The 15970-nt window shown below is 44.7% G+C and overlaps 1 protein-coding gene across 1 annotated transcript in view; it reads right to left on the bottom strand.

Annotated features, from left to right (window-relative positions):
* Window positions 1-15970, bottom strand: part of LOC142291353 (myosin-binding protein H-like) — a 196870-nt gene that overhangs the window by 6316 nt on the left and 174584 nt on the right. The window contains exon 9 of the mRNA XM_075335822.1: window positions 7322-7508. Coding sequence (XP_075191937.1) covers window positions 7322-7508 — 187 coding nt within the window. The remainder of the gene's footprint in view (window positions 1-7321; window positions 7509-15970) is intronic.

The raw sequence follows: 15970 nt of genomic DNA, 5'->3' as shown, positions 1-15970 counted from the left end.
CTGATCTCTGCCAGTCATTGCACTGGCTGCCCATATATCACAGGATCCAATTCAAACTGCTTGTTCTCACCCACAAAGCTCTCCACAGTGCAGCACCCCCCTACATCTCCACCCTCCTCTCTGTCGATCATCCCACCCGTTCTCTATGCTCTGCAAATGACTTTCGACTAACATCCACACTAATTCGAACCTCCCACTCCCGAATCCAAGACTTCTTCCGAGCTGCACCAAACCTCTGGAACGCTCTACCCCAAGAAGTTAGGACAAATAACAACTTACTCAGCTTCAGACGCTCCCTAAAAATGCATCTTTTTAGGGCGGCCTATCACACTCCCTAGCCAAACTAATTTCACCTAATCCCTCTACAACTTCTCAGAACATAACCCCACGTCAAACTCCATGGCACCCAAATGCATCTCAAGGCTCTGGCCAACTGGTCCAGGAAGCCATCATCTATCCCCCATAAGATGGCTGGATTGTCATTGTAAATAAGCACTTGTACCTTGCCCCTCCCCCATCTCATTGTAGATTGTAAGCTCTCACGAGCAGGGTTGCCATTTTTCCCTTTAAATATTGTATCTTCTATAGTTGTTACTTGTTTGTATATGTTTATGTATATGATATGTATATGTATATGTATATGAGCCTCCTGAATTGTAAAGCGCTGTGGAATATGTTGGCGCTAAAGAAATAAAGATTATTATTATTATTATTATTATTATTATTAACAGTACCCTGTTATTTTTTTTTTTTCTGTGAAGTATGGCCTTGAAAATAAGTGTCTATATTGAAAGCAAACTCCATATTAAAACTCAATTAGAATATATAAATCGGTCAAAGGCCAAGAAATCAAACCATAGATGTCCATAAATTGTTATGTGTACTAATGAGAAATTTCTGTGTGCACACAGACAGAACAGCTGGGACTCAAGCACGGGAGCGCCCCTGCATCAAGTAACAAGAGCGATGTTATGAAAAAGACCTACACAGGTCGAAATGTCCCTTGTGTCGCCTTTTTCCTGTACCCTCACCTGTCAATCAACTGTCTGTTTAAAATACAAAGCCAAATTGCATGAAACGCTTTGAAGAGTGCGGTGATTTCCATACAGAAATACTACGGGGGAACTTGTATCCCATCTACCAATACCTACACATCTGGCAGTGTGCACACTAATTATTTCCAGAATTACTAATGAGAAATGACACTGGGAAAAAAATATTGAACACATGAATAAAGGGGTGCAAAAGCCATGAAAAGTCATGACACCAGCTGAAATTTATCAGTAATTAGAAAGCAATTCTGCCACTTTGTGAAAAGTAATATCAACTCTTTCAACTGATGGCCTATAAAAAGGAGTCTCATTACCAACGTGCCACACAAGAAACATCTCATGATGGGCAAAACCAGATCTCAAGACCTTTGCTGTTGCAACACATGCTGATGGCATTGGTTACAAAAGAATTTCTAAGCTGCTAAAGATTCCATTGATCACTATAGGGGCCATAATCCAGAACTGCAAACATCATTTAACCATAAACTGGTTATGACCAAGATTTCAGACAGAAGAGTTGTCCAATAATTATAAGAAGAGTTGTCCAAGAGCCAAGAACTACCTGTGGAGAGCTACAGAAAGACCTAAAATCAAGCAGGTACAATTGTTTAAAAGAAAACAATAAGTAATGCACTCAACCTACATGGCCGGTATGCATGCTCAACAAGCAAGACTCCATCGCTGAATAAAAAGCATAAGTACATTTAAAGTTTACTCAACAACATTTAGACAAGCCTATTAAATATTGGGAAAATATAGTCTGGTCAGATGAGACCAAAACTGAACTCTTAACATGTCATAATTAATACACACCATGCTTGGAGGCCAAAAGGCGCTGCATATCACCCCCAAAAGACCATACCAACTGTGAAGTTTGGATGTGGGAATATCATGGCGAGGGGCTGTTTTTTATCATTATTGATAAAATCTGCAGCCATATACCAGAATGATGAAGATGAAATGCTGTTAGATATTTCACCAAAACAATAATATCAAACATGTAGTCAATGAAACTCTCAACTGGTTTCAGACAAAGAAAATAAAGTTGCTAGAATGGCCCAGCAAATCACTGGACCTTAATAATACAATAGGAAATATACAGAAGGAACTAAAGCTCAGTGTTAATAGTTGGAGCCCATGGAGCCATCAGGATTTCAACAGTGTTTACATGGAAGAATAGGACAAAATCACATCTGAGCAATGCATGCCGCTAGTTTCTCCATATGGGAGGCATATTGAAGCTGTCATCTACAACAAAGGCTTTTGTACGAAGTTTAAATTAATTTCAGTAAGCGTGTTCAATACTTTTTCCATGTCTCATTTTCGATTATTACACATAATGTATGGACATCTATGGTTTGATTTCTCTGCCTTTGTGGGTTGTTACCAATATCTGGTGAGAACTTCAGGTCAATACAACCTTTAGAAATATATTTACTTAAAGAAAATGACGTGACAGTTCAATACTTATTTCAACAACTGTATAGATTAGTTATATTATGTGTAATGTAGTTAAAATTATAACTAAAAATAAGTCCTCATATGATGATATCTATAGAAAGGTAAGAGAAAAAATATACCTCTTAACCCCTTCACGACCGCGGGCAGTAAAATTACGTCCTATTTTAACCTGACTTAACGACCAGGGACGTAATTTTACTGCCTAAACTTCATTTGATTGCCGTGGCCATAGCAACGGCTTTCAAATGATGTCCCCTGCTGTTTCTTACAGCAGGGGACCTTTGCTTGACCCCAGGGGGGGCGGCATCGCCACCCCCTATCGACGATCGATGTGATTGGCTGTTCAAATCTGAACCGCCAACCACATCGATCGCACTAATTTCGGCAAAAATAATGCCCGAATTAGTGCGATCCTGTGAGATCCAGCTATGAGATGCCGCAGCTGCTGCAGCATATCATAGGTGGACCTCAAACATGCCGCCCCCAGCCCCTGCAGCACTGATTGGAGCGATCGTGCTATGACGCGCAATCGCTCCAATCAGTGTGCAGTGGGGCGGTCTGATCTGCCGGTGGCCGCCCTCCCCAGGCCTGTGCTGGCCTGTGAGCCCTCCCCCAACATGTCTGCAGCGTGGAGTGGCTGGTACTTTTGGTACCACGCCACCGCTGCTGCTGCCGCCGCCGCCTCTGATGTCTCCGCCGCTCCTGCTCCAATGGTAAGTATTCCGCCCCCCTGCGCGCTCCCGTGAAGGCCCCTGCGCGCTCCCGTGAAGGCTCCTGCCCGTGCCCCCCCCGATCTTCCCCCCTACGCCCCGATCTGCCCCCCGGCATCCCGATCTGCTACCACCGCTGCTGCTGAGGTCACCGCTGCTGCTGCAAAGTGAGTACTGTGCTCACTTTGCAGCCCGTGCGCGCTCCCGTGGTGCCCCTGCGCGCTGCCGTGATAGCCCCTGCTGTGCCCCCCCCCCCGCGATCTGCTCCCCCCAACCACACCAAACCCCCCCCCCCGACATCCCGATCCGCTCCCCCCGCGATCTGACTGCCTCCCCCATTATTTCTATTCTGCTTCTGCAGCTCCCTCTCCGGTCTCCCCCTCTGCTCTCCCCCTCCCCCTCTGCTCTCCCCCCCCCTCTGCTCTCAACCCCCCCTCTGCTCTCCCCCCCCTCTCCCCCTCTGCTCTCCCCCGACGTCCTCTTACCTGTCTTCACCGGCCTGATCACATCTGCGTCCATCGCTGGGTCCTTCCTGGGCATTCTGCTGATCTCGCCTGCTGCTCCTGTAAAGCTGTCCATCTCTCTGCCATCTGTTCCTCTGCAGCTCTTCTGGTCAGTGATCCTCCTGCTAGTCCTCTGGGTACTGTGAGTATAACTTTTTTTTTTTTTTTCCGTATCCCCTGTCCATTTTTACACCTCATCCGTCCGTGCGTCCCGCCAAGCGCTGATCAGGAATGCAGATAACGGATCGGCATCCCTGCTCAATTTTTGGCGTGACTTTTTTTTCCGTATCCCCGACGCTTTTTGTATCGCATCCGTCCGTGCGTCCCGCCAAGCGCTGATCAGGGATGCAGATAACGGATCGGCATCCCTGCTCAATTTTTGGCGTGACTTTTTTTTCCGTATCCCCGACGCTTTTTGTATCGCATCCGTCCGTGCGTCCCGCCAAGCGCTGATCAGGGATGCACATAACGGATCTGCATCCGTGGTCAATTTTTGGCGTGACTTTTTTCCGTATCCCCGACGCTTTTTGTATCGCATCCGTCCGTGCGTCCCGCCAAGCGCTGATTAGGGATGCAGATAACGGATCGGCATCCCTGCTCAATTTTTGGCGTGACTTTTTTCCGTATTTGCGACGCTTTTTGTATCGCATCCGTCTGTGCATCCCGCCAAGCGCTGATCAGGGATGCACATAACGTATCTGCATCCATGGTCAATTTTTGGCGTGACTTTTTTTTTTACGTATCCCCGACGCTTTTTTATCGCATCCGACCGTGCATCCTGCAGCGGCCGATCAGTGCACTGCGTCTGTGCGTTTGAAAAGTCAAATGGCGCTCCTTCTCTTCTGAGCCCCGCCATGCGCTCAAACAATTACTTTCCACCACATATGAGGTATCTGCGTACTCAGGAGAAATTGCACAATACATTTTATGGTGCATTTTTTCCTGATAGCCTTGTGAAAAAAAAAGCTACCTAGTTGAAGCAACCGTTTTGTGGTAAAAAAATTTTTTTTTCTTTTCACGGTTCAACGCTATAAACTTCTGTGAAGCCCCCAGGTGTTCAAAGTGCTCACCAAACATCTAGAAAAATTATTTGAGGGCTCTAGTTTCCAAAATGGTGTCACTTGTGGGGGAGCTCCACTGTTTAGGCACCATAGGGGGTCTCCAAACGTGACATGGCGTCCGCTAATGATTCCAACCAATTTTGCTGTCAAATGGCGCTCCTTCTCTTCTGAGCCCCGCCATGCGCCCAAACAATTACTTTCCACCACATATGAGGTATCTGCGTACTCAGGAGAAAATGCACAATACGTTTTATGGTGCATTTTTTCCTGATAGCCTTGTGAAAAAAAAAGCTACCTAGTTGAAGCAACCGTTTTGTGGTAAAAAAAAATTTTTTCTTTTCATGGCTCAACGCTATAAACTTCTGTGAAGCCCCCAGGTGTTCAAAGTGCTCACCAAACATCTAGAACAATTATTTGAGGGCTCTAGTTTCCGAAATGGGGTCACTTGTGGGGGAGCTCCATTGTTTAGGTACCTCAGGGGGTCTTCAAACCCGACATGGCGTCCGCTAACAGGTGCAGCTAATTTTGCACTCAAAAATTCAAATGGCGCTCCTTGCCTTCCGAGCACTGCTGTGTGTCCAAACATTTGATTTCCACCACATATGAGGTATCTGCGTACTCAGGAGAAAATGCACAATACATTTTATGGTGCATTTTTTCCTGTTACCCTTGTGAAAAAAAAAGCTACCTAGTTGAAGCAACCGTTTGTGGTAAAAAAAAATTTTTTTTCTTTTCACGGCTCAACGCTATAAACTTTTGTGAAGCCCCCAGGGGTTCAAAGTGCTCACCAAACATCTAGAAAAATTATTTGAGGCCTCTAGTTTCCAAAATGGGGTCACTTGTGGGGGAGCTCCATTGTTTAGGCACCTCAGGGGGTCTTCAAACCCGACATGGCGTCCGCTAACAGGTGCAGCTAATTTTGCACTCAAAAATTCAAATGGCGCTCCTTGCCTTCCGAGCACTGCTGTGTGTCCAAACATTTGATTTCCACCACATATGAGGTATCTGCGTACTCAGGAGAAAATGCACAATACATTTTATGGTGCATTTTTTCCTGTTACCCTTGTGAAAAAAAAAGCTACCTAGTTGAAGCAACCGTTTGTGGTAAAAAAAAAAATTTTTTCTTTTCACGGCTCAACGCTATAAACTTTTGTGAAGCCCCCAGGGGTTCAAAGTGCTCACCAAACATCTAGAAAAATTATTTGAGGCCTCTAGTTTCCAAAATGGGGTCACTTGTGGGGGAGCTCCATTGTTTAGGCACCTCAGGGGGTCTTCAAACCCGACATGGCGTCCGCTAATGAGTGCAGCTAATTTTGCGTTCAAAAATTCAAATGGCGCTCCTTCCCTTCCGAGCTCTGCCGTGCGCCCAAACAATTGATTTTTACCACATATGGGGTATCAGCGTACTCAGGAGAACATGCACAATAAATTGTATTGTGTACTTTCTCTTTTCTCCCTTGTAAAAATGAAAATTTTATGGCTAAAGTAACATTTTTGTGTTAAAAAGTAAAATTTTCATTTTTTCCTTCCACATTGCTTTGGTTCCTGTGAAGCACCTAAAGGGTTAATAAACTTATTGGATGTGGTTTTGAGCAGTGTGAGGGGTGTAGTTTTTAGAATGGGGTCACTTTTGGGTATTTTCTGTCACCTAGGCCTCTCAAAGTCACCTCAAATGTAATGTGGTCCCTAAAAAAAATTATTTTGTAAATTTTGTTGGAAAAATGAGAATTTGCTGATGACCTTTGACCCCTTCTAACTTCCTAACGGAAAAAAAAATTGTTTCGAAAATTGCACTGATGTAAAGTAGACAAGTGGGAAATGTTATTTAGTAACTATTTTGTGTGACATATCTCTCAGATTTATGGGCATACATTTTCAAAGTTTTAAATTTGCGAAATTTTCAAAATTTTCGCCAAATTTCCTAAATTTTCACAAATAAACGCAAAACATATCGGCCTAAATTTACCACTGACATGAAGTACAATATGTCACGAAAAAACAATCTCAGAATCGCCAGGATCCGTTGAAGCATTCCAGAGTTATAACCTGTCAAAGTGACACTGGTCAGAATTGCAAAAAATGGCCCGGTCATTAGGGTGTTTTAGTGGCCGGGGGTGAAGGGGTTAATGGGTGAGACAAAAAAAAGAAGTGTGAAAGAGAAAAATGTGACTCCAAGGAGGAAAAAGTGAAGAAATGTAAATGAGCAAGTATTGGGGTCAGAATACTGTATGCCATTAGAGAACATGGAAGAATTATGACTAATTACATCTGGATACAAAATAAAATGTAACATTTATTTCCTGATTTAATGTGGGCACACCTGTTTCAACACTACAATGTATTTGTTCCTCGAATACTCGTCTGAAATAGCCTTTTCATGCTTTGTTGCTCCTTTTTTTATCATTGGCCTCCAATAACTGACAACTTCATATTATTTCAAAATGTAACAGATTTTATTACACACATCCAATTCATGGTAGTTACAAGTCATAAAAAAAAAAAAATTAAATGCTAAAATTAAAAATAGCCCTTACCTTTGATACACAGTTTGCAGTCTACAGTTGCCTCTCCCAGAGAATTAATGGCTTTGCATGTATACACACCACCATCAAAGGGACAAGGCTTGCGGATTTCGAGAGAACAAACTCCTTGATTTACAAGGGAACGAAATTTGGGGTCTTCTCTGATTTCCATCTGGTTTTTCATCCACACAACCTTAGGCTTAAAAACAAATATATTTATAAATATATTTTAAAATTGACCGGCTCTTTTGCAAACAGTTCACAAACAGGATTTCCCCCTAAATATAATTATCACCTTTCTAAAGGATGACTGCTTGGGGTATGACCATTGGAAACCCCACAGACACCCAAGAATGAAGTCTCAAAGTCTCCTGTGTGAGTGAAGCACCCATGTACATGTGAAAAACTGCCATTCACTTTAATGGGATAAAAGGAACAACTATATAGAATGGTGATTGCACATGAAGAATACTGTTTGATTCATACTGGAGATTTTGGACCCCTCATTCATACACGTAGATATATCAGAGGTTAGACCCCTCTACCTCCTCTCCGCGATCATACATTTATCACCTATTTGTATACATCCAGTGATATGGTTTAACTGCTTTTCTGACCGAAGTTTAAACCTTGTACAATCTAAAGCAAAGTTTAAAGGGGTTCTCGGAGAAATGTGATAACATAAATAAAATACTTTTAAATATTTAACATATTTCTAAATATGGTTATTTTGCAAAATGTATTCTTTATCTAGGGCACTCTGTCAGGATTTTAAAGATGGCAACTGCCATCTATCTATGTGTAGCCTATCCTAGATTTCAGAGGACACACAACATGACAAGTTGCGCAAAAAGCATTTTCAAGACAGACATCCTCTCTGCACGGCACTGAAACTGTTAGGCTGACTGAGATGTCTGTTCCTTCTCAGTTCTTGGAACTAAAGACACTTCTGAAGAAACGCGCACAACTGGACAGCGACATATAAATATGTGACTCTTCAGATTTTGTGTTATACCATGCCTGATGAAGAGACCTGAGTAGTCTCGAAAGCTTGCAATTATTACCATCTTTTCAGTTAGCCATTAAAAGGTATCAACCACTGAGGACTCTCTGTTCTTTTAAACAATTTTTTTGTTCCTTCTCAGTCAGCTAAAGAGAGGTGTTTATCATTTTGGTCCACTCTGCTCAGTGTCCTGTCAGGTTGACTGAACAGAGGAATTCAAGCTCACAATGCCAGTAAGGACGCTACTCTGACAATACATCTTGACATCTTGATGCAGCCTGTCCTACTGCATGCCAGCTAAAATCTATGATGAGTGGAGCTCTGATATAGAAGGCATTTGCAATCTTAAAATCCAGAGTGTGCACTAGATAAAGCATACCTTTTTGTCAAATAAAGGTATTTAGAAAAATCTGTAATATTTCAAAGTATTTTATATATTTTATGACAATGAGAACCCCTTTAATGATTTATTTTGTGCGAGTATGTACATGTGGTTCTCAGCAGCAGAAAGACAGTTCATATATGGTATAATTACTAACTTAACACTAGAAGTCCCAAAAATTTCGAGCTCTCTGGATTCCAAAGGTAGAAATGTTAAATGACCCCTCTCTTGGACTTCTAGTGTTAAAAGAATAAATAAATCACTGGCACTTAATTTTCTGTATCCTTTATTCATTTTGATCCAGCACAAATATAAAAATATGAAATGTAATGATTTTCAACCATTTTTGGTACACACATACATTAAGTCCTTATGGAACATATACTCATGCAATATAAGCCAACAGTTTCTACATTTCTATAACAAGCACTCGTTTATATATATTTTTTTTCGCTTTAAAATCCTTTTTTTTTAGCACATCATATGGCACATACGCTATATAGATGACCTGCTATTAGTCTGGGGGTTCAGAATTTAGCATCTGCACATATCAATCATAATGAATATAACTTAAATTTTATGGCTAATGTTCAGAATAATGAAGTTTTATTTTTAAATGTATAATAAATGCACAATATCACAGAAAGAGAGGTTATTAAAAACTTAATAGAAAACCACTATAAGAAAACACAATCTTACAAGCTATTAGCTTACATGTAAAAGACACTACTAAAACTATAATGAAAAGGCAAAATGATTAGAGCAAGATGTACGTGTACTAAAGACACAGACTTTGATCTACATGTGACACCAATACAAAATACGCTTAGTGAAAGAGCCTAGCCCAGTACCAATCTAAATAAAACAAAATGCATCATAAAGAACATAGAAATCATCCCCTTTAGTATCTCTGATTCAAATAATAAAAAACAAAAAATAATGTGTGCTGCACTCTGTATAATAATGACAAAGTAATTAAAGACAACTATAAATATCTGACTTTCTAGTTTCAAGATGATGCCTTAGCAGAAATCTTACAACAATGGAGAGTATTGCTAAAAAAAAAAAAAGTGACACTCCCTGGGTGACATTTTGTCTTTCTGGTTTATATGTGACACGACCGTGCCAGGGCCGTGGGGTGACTCGTTACCGGGCAGCGGTTCTGCTCCTGGGGCCCCGTGGTGGCGTGGCCCAGCTCTGTGACCCCGGTGGTGTCGTTTGGGGAATATGAAAGGGATGATGACAGTTTATTCGTGACGCCACCTGTGGTATGCAGCAAGTTAGATGCCGCCGTCGCAAGATGGGGCTCCCCGGGGCAGATGGTGATGCAGCTTAGCTGGAGTAGCTCTCCACAGGTAGAGCTGGGCCCCAGGGCGGATGGGGTTGGTAGTAGTAGTCTATGATGGCGGGTCCAGACGAATAATGGAGCGACACAGGAATGAAGTCTCATGATTTTTACTCACTGTAGCAGGTTCCAGGGTAACATGACATGCCAGCGACTGCCTTTGGAGTGTTGGGGCTTTACTGTGATGGGCTCCAGCCAATCCTGGGTAGTTTGGAGGTCGCGTCTGGTGCACCTTTCTTAAGTATCCCTTCCCTGGTCATCTCTGCGCTTGCTTCACCCGCTTGCCTTGCGCCCTCACTCACTGAACCTTGTGCCAGTGGCCATGGACCCTGTTTTGTGGCGTGAAGCTCTATCCCTTGGTCCTTTTTGGTCACCTTCCAGCTAATTTGTGTGTGGATGTGGCTGCGGTGCTTAAAGTCACCTCAGCCAGTGGTTTTGCTAGTGCTGTATGTAGGTTCTTCTCCTCTAGCCTAGGGACCAGTTCCCGTATTGCGACCTACTCCTTCCACCTGTAGATTATCTGTGGAACAAGGCCACGGAAGGTTAGCTCCCGTGGTCTCTAGGACCTCTTCTGTCTGTGCGCGGGCCGAGCTGCACTTGCTCCAGGTCTTCGCTCCTCCACTGCTCCTCACTCTCTCCACTGACTGACTCTACACTTCACACTGTGTTCCCACTCGTACTATTGTGTTCCCACTCCTAGGACTGCATCCCCCCAGCCTGGCTTCGGGTATAATTGTAGCGACCAGGGAAGGGGGTACTCGATCCCGGGCCGAATATACCGTTAGGGATGTCACTTTGGTGGCCGTTGCCCGGTTCCGTGCCCTGAGCCCCTTTTTGTAAGGGGAGTATATTTACAAGGGGAGAATAGAGTTAATGTCATGTGACGCCACCTGCAGGTTGCGGTTAAGGATGGGGAACCGCCGCTGCTAAATGTGGGTACTCCCAGCGCTGGTGATGATTGCAGCAATGGTGTTAGGCCCTCCGCAGGTAGGGCCGTGCCTGGGAGATGATGAGGGGTAATAACGGAGACCACACCAGGTTGTCTTTAACAGTTTCTACTTACTGAGGCCCTTGGATTACTAATTCAGGTCCCTTGGAGTATCAGTGCCAATGTAGTGACCCAGGTTGCTCTCTCCCCGGCACTCTCTGTTGGTTGGGTCCCCGTAGTGTGGAGTGTTAGGGGCCCGACTGTCCCTTTTGGGGTACAGTCTCCTCCGTACGGCGGGCAGTGCGGACCCTGTGGGGAGATAAGTGTCTGAACCCCGATCCTAGTTTACTGCTGATGGCCCCGGATTATTTGGTTCAGTGAAGTCCGTGAAGGTGTCCTCACCGGGCAGGTATTTATCAAGCCATGTAGAACTGGCACCTGATCTAGGGCCCTGTGCCCCGTGCGTGCTCCGGTCCCAGCGGTATCTCCGATACCCGACCTGGCGACCTCTCTCCTGTGCCCCTGGGCCACCGCTACACGGACCCAACTCAGGCACGTCCGCACACCTCTCCTGTGTGTTTCACACTCTACTCTCAACTACTGACCCCTCCCACTAGGCTGGCTAATCCCAGGGACTCGTTCCTTTCCATGACGACCATCCCCTTACATGGTTAACCCTCTATGCCCGGTGTGGAGGGAAATACTAGGATTTTGGTTGTGCTTTGGTGGTATCGGCACTAATACTCCAGGTCCCAGGGTGTAGGTCCTGCATCCCCAAGAGGATGCAGTTCCCTGTAGTGCCCTGAAGGTCTAAAGGGTGCTTCATAATCACGCCCTTGCCAGGTCTGATGATGTGTTTCTGAGTCTGCTTTTGTGACAACCGGTTGTGACTTCCTCCTTACCCAAGATGAAATACCACACCTCTGGATGAGATGTAGTACCTCTGTGGCAACTGAAGCCTCAGGGGCACCACATATGTATTTTTTCCCAATATTGCAGTGATTGGGATTAAATGTCTTTCTGTTAATGTTTGTTTTTCAATTAAATACGTGTGTATTGTGACTAAGCCCCTTTCTGATGAGGTTGATTTTTGAACGCCAGGACAGTGCATATTATTGAGGTTTTGTGTGCTTTTTAAATGTACATTACTGTGTAGAGTGAAGTGTATAACAATGCTTTTTTATATTATACTGTAATATTTATTGTGTCACAGTATTTGGAACCTCTAGAAGAGAGGCGCACAAACCTCTAGAAAAAACTGTGTGATCTGCTGTTTCTGTGTCACTGCCTGAAGAACGCTGGGGTCCGGTCTACTATGCTGCTCAGTAACCAATCAGCGCTTTCCTTCACTGCAGAGTGCGCTTATTGTTTATTTACAGGCTCCTATCAGTGGCAGAGAGTCTGTACCAGGACTCTGCATTACCCAATGAGCGCTCTCCCTGCTAGTAATACAAAGTGCTCATTGGTTACTGAGAGGCTCCTATCACATAGTGCAGGGATGAGACTAAGTGATAGGATCATAATTTATTTCCAGTCCACCACAGAAACGCTCAGCTGCTGCAGAGGAGGAAAGATATACATCTTCTACCTGCATGACGTCTTGTTCCTCTTTATTATGGGCACAATTGAAAACTTTTCATTTTTGCTCCCCCACCCCATCTGCAGCATCAGCATTAAAGCTGTCTGTCAGTGCTAGGGACCTGGTTACTGCTCACTATGCTCAGAGTAGGGACTGACACCGCGCTGGCGCCACCCCTATGACTGAAAGCCTAATGCTGCCAGGAGGAATAACATTAATTTCATCTTGGCAGCGAGGCTCCCTGGGCAGGCGCCAGGCAGTTTCAGAACACTATTAACCTAAAGACTAACCCCATATCTGCAGGTAATAGCATTTTTTTTACATGACAGATCCCCACAATGGCAATATGTTTTAACAAGCACAATATCTGCATCACTAGTTTTAATATACAATATAAGCCAAGCACTAAGTTTCTTTCTTGCAACTTTATGGTTTTTTTTCTTCTACTTCTATCGCTCTGTGCATCTAGCTTTACAGGGATAAATGGATGATCCTATTCTTGTCTACTGAAACTACATTTCCTATCAGCACACTACTCCTCCTCAGTGCTGCAGACCCTTTCCCTTGCTCATGCAAGCTTCCTGATAGATATATCTCAACATCTGCAATTTTGTATTATGTGGATGAGATGCCTATTTTCCTTTAATAATTAAGCCTTTGTCTAGTCAATGGGGCGTTGTTTTTCCATACTAGTCAGCCCTCTTTTCATGTTATCATGCCCCTTTAGGCATGATAACTAGTGATGAGCGAGTACTAAAAAGCTCGGGTGCTCGTGGCTCGGGCCGAGCATCCCAAGATACTCGTGTACTCGGCCCGAGCACCGAGTCCAATGTTATCCTATGGGAGACCCGAGTATTTTTATGAAATGACCCCCGGCAGCATGTAAAAACCCTAAAAATGTCACAAAAGTCTCAGAAGAGTGCTCAAATGACATGGCAACAGCATGGGGAAGACCCCTTGAAGCATTTATCACTCAAAAGTCACAGCTGTGAACAATTTTGTCCGAGTTTTACGCCATTTTTATGGACTCACCAGAAAACCTTCCAAAATGACACCAAAATGAATTTTCATGGCGGAAATGTTAAGGGCACATACCCAATAGTGAGATAGAGCTGGTGTATGTTACTTTTTGAGATTAATAGATGAAAGATTTTACGTAAAACATTGTGTGGCACTCCGATGTCCCTGAGAAGAGACGTACATGAAGGCCTCTTGAGTCTAATGTGCCCATTTTGAGGAAGTGAGTCTTTGTAGTATTTTCCTTTGCCAGGGCAGTCCAAAATTGTGAGGTTCACCAATGCCCCTGCATACAGACGTGCATGAGGGCCTGTAAACCTGAAGTGCCCATTGTAAGGAAGTGGGTCTATTGTAGTATAGCCCTTTGGCAGGGCAGCCGAAAATTGGGAGGCTCCACATTGTCCCTGGATAGAGACGTGCATGAGGGCCTGTAAACCTGAAGTGCCCATTGTAAGGAAGTGGGTCTATTGTAGTATAGCCCTTTGGCAGGGCAGCCAAAAATTGGGAGGCTCCACGTTGTCCCTGGATAGAGACGTGCATGAGGGCCTGTAAACCTGAAGTGCCCATTGTAAGGAAGTGGGTCTATTGTAGTATAGCCCTTTGGCAGGGCAGCCAAAAATTGGGAGGCTCCACATTGTCCCTGGATAGAGACGTGCATGAGGGCCTGTAAACCTGAAGTGTCCATTGTCAGGAAGTGGGTGTATTGTAGTATAGCCCTTTGGCAGGGCAGCCAAAAATTGGGAGGCTCCACGTTGTCCCTGGATAGAGACGTGCATGAGGGCCTGTAAACCTGAAGTGCCCATTGTAAGGAAGTGGGTCTATTGTAGTATAGCCCTTTGGCAGGGCAGCCAAAAATTGGAAGGCTCCACGTTGTCCCTGGATAGAGACGTGCATGAGGGCCTGTAAACCTGAAGTGTCCATTGTCAGGAAGTGGGTCTATTGTAGTATAGCCCTTAGGCAGGGCAGCCAAAAATTGGGAGGCTCCACATTGTCCCTGGATAGAGACGTGCATGAGGGCCTGTAAACCTGAAGTGTCCATTGTCAGGAAGTGGGTGTATTGTAGTATAGCCCTTTGGCAGGGCAGCCAAAAATTGGGAGGCTCCACGTTGTCCCTGGATAGAGACGTGCATGAGGGCCTGTAAACCTGAAGTGCCCATTGTAAGGAAGTGGGTCTATTGTAGTATAGCCCTTTGGCAGGGCAGCCAAAAATTGGGAGGCTCCACGTTGTCCCTGGATAGAGACGTGCATGAGGGCCTGTAAACCTGAAGTGCCCATTGTAAGGAAGTGGGTCTATTGTAGTATAGCCCTTAGGCAGGGCAGCCAAAAATTAGGAGGCTCCACATTGTCCCTGGATAGAGAGGTGCATGAGGGCCTGTAAACCTGAAGTGTCCATTGTCAGGAAGTGGGTCTATTGTAGTATAGCCCTTAGGCAGGGCAGCCAAAAATTGGGAGGCTCCACATTGTCCCTGGATAGAGACGTGCATGAGGGCCTCAAAACATTGTTCCCATTGCAAAGGAGCGGGTCTCCTGTCGTTGTAATGTCCATTCTGAAAGAATGGGCGAAAAAATTTGCCACTGGGGGTATACCTGAAACAAAGGCCTAACTATTGTAACGGTTATCATGGTGGCGCATGAGGAGAAGGAGGAGCAGTCCAGCGATTATCCAAAGTCCAGAAGTGTGTACACATGGGTGAGTGGAGGTACATGGCAAATTCCCGTTACAAACTTTAAATTCCGCTCTCATTTGCTGGTGGTGTGGTGAAGTCTGGCCCAATCCAACCCTTGTTCATCTTGATCAGAGTCAGCCTGTCAACATTTTCAGTTGACAGGCGGGTGCGTTTATCTGTAATGATTCCACCTGCGGCACTAAAAACACGCTGTGACAAAACGCTAGCGGCAGGGCAGGCCAGGACTTCCAAGGCGTAGAGAGCCAATTCATGCCACGTGTCCACCTTGGATACCCAATAATTGTAAGGCACAGAGGAATGTCGGAGTACAGTTGTTCGATCTGCAAGGTACTCCTTGCGCATCTGGGCAAACTTAGGATTTCTTGTGGCACTACCCCGCACCTCAGGGGCTGTGGTACGTGAGGGGCTGAGAAAACTGTCCCACATCTTAAAGACTGTTCCCCTACCTCTGGCGGATTGGACTTGTGCCTCTCTTGGCTGTACGCCTTGGTTGTCCACTGATTCCTGACCCATGCCGCTAGCGTTTTGTGAGGGGAATGCTTTGCCTACTTCCGTGACTATGGCCTTCCGGAACTGCTGCATTTTGGCTGACCTCTCCGCCTCGGGAATAAGAGACATAAAGTTCTCCTTGTAGCGTGGGTCTAACAGTGTTACCAACCAGTAATGATTGTCGGCCAAGATGTTCTTAATGCGAGGGTCATGAGACAGGCAGCTTACCA

Source organism: Anomaloglossus baeobatrachus, chromosome 2, assembly GCF_048569485.1.
Source record: "Anomaloglossus baeobatrachus isolate aAnoBae1 chromosome 2, aAnoBae1.hap1, whole genome shotgun sequence".
Classification (NCBI taxonomy): domain Eukaryota; kingdom Metazoa; phylum Chordata; class Amphibia; order Anura; family Aromobatidae; genus Anomaloglossus; species Anomaloglossus baeobatrachus.
This window is presented reverse-complemented; position numbering and strand designations above follow the sequence as displayed.